Here is a 1,368-nt window from a genome sequence, read left to right as displayed (position 1 = left end):
GGCAGCTCAGGCGGAATCAAACGAAGGTTTGCGATGTTTTCATGTTCGGCTAGTGCAGGGATTAAAAGAGGAGCCACGCCCAAGAGACAGGCGAAGACAAAACTCTTTTCTTTCGGTGTTAATGTTGCCTCTTTGCAAAACTCAAACCTGTCAGTCGGCGGCATCAGAGTCCGGGCTTCAGGTAACGGGAGGGACGTGCGGTATACCGACCGCCAGAAATACGCCCAGGGATCATCAGAACCGGTGTTTATGGACTTCGGTGGCGTGGACTGTGGTGTTGGCGTCGCCCCCACAACTGCAGGTGCCTCGCTGGACCGATCCCCGAGCGCCTTCAAATTTGGAATAATGCATAGCAAGAGATGTAGAATAGGAGACCTGTTAGGAACACAAGGTACGATAATCATGTTAGCGAAATTGTAGTTTTATGTTAATTCCGCATCAGCACATAAGCAGATATTACCAAAATCAGATTCTCTTTTGTGTAGCCCCAGGGTGGAGTTGAAGGTTCAGTTGGTTGGGCGGGAGTTCGCAGACAATGACGTCAGCTCACACACCTTGATAGATCCGACTGGAATTGACACGCACGGGGCTTGCGTCGCAGCGAGGCCGCGTGGAGCATACGGGCGGAGAGAAGGGGCTGCGATTGCAGGCTTGGGTTTTTCCCCTAGGATTAGGGCGAGTGTGGGAAGTAGATCTGGTGCGTCTGGTGGAACAACCCAGTGTTTGGATGACGACTTTAATGGGGATGACGACTTTGATGGGGATGACGACTTTGATGGGGTTGACGACTCTGGCGCGCGGCCGGTAACCGAAGTTCGTTTCAACTTTCTCTTCGACTGTGGTTTCTGCGAACGTAGTGGCTTCGCGGGGGTCTCCTTCTGCTCCGCTCTGCTCTCCCGGTGCTGCTCCAGCTTCCGCAGCAGTCGACGTTTCATATCGTCAACGCGGGTGGGGGTTTTGTGCTTGTGCTTGTGCTTGTGCTTGTGCCTATGATTTTCGCCATTCTTGTGCTGGGAATCAGTGTGTTGAGCCTCATCACTGCTTTCGCTGAGGTCTGTGCTCTCGACGTCTTGAAAGTCTTGTTCTCCGTCTTCGAGGATTAGCTGCTTTGTCTGGCGGATGAACCTCGTTGTCTGCGAATCTGGCGGCAGCGTTGTGGAAGCCCAGAGCTCCAACTGAACTAGAGCTCTCACCCTCTCTCTGTGAGTGCTCTGCCTATACTGCACGGCCTTCATGGGCACATATGGGGCCAACATTGTCGGAACGCACTCAAGAGAGGGAGGATCTGGCCACTCAATGACGGGAAATTCTTCCTCCATTGGTCGTTGAGCGTCCGCAAGAGCGATGGCCAGCGTCTGTCTGAACGCC

General features: G+C 53.5%; 1 protein-coding gene across 1 annotated transcript; it reads right to left on the bottom strand.

Annotated features, from left to right (window-relative positions):
* Positions 1-506: 506 nt before the first annotated feature.
* KVP18_002407 (uncharacterized protein) lies at positions 507-1,319 on the bottom strand (the record flags this gene model as incomplete). The annotated part of the gene is made up of 1 exon (XM_067953255.1): positions 507-1,319. One exon carries the CDS (start codon positions 1,317-1,319, stop codon positions 507-509), a length of 813 nt encoding a protein of 270 aa, XP_067806082.1.
* Between the last annotated feature and the right edge of the window lie 49 nt (positions 1,320-1,368).

The sequence above is a fragment of a genome (genome assembly GCF_019968955.1).
Source record: "MAG: Porospora cf. gigantea A chromosome Unknown PgA_NODE_8596_length_1368_cov_386.513, whole genome shotgun sequence".
Lineage (NCBI taxonomy): Eukaryota > Apicomplexa > Conoidasida > Eugregarinorida > Porosporidae > Porospora > Porospora cf. gigantea A.
The sequence above is the reverse complement of the archived record's forward strand: the minus strand, read 5'-3'. Positions and strand labels throughout refer to the sequence as shown.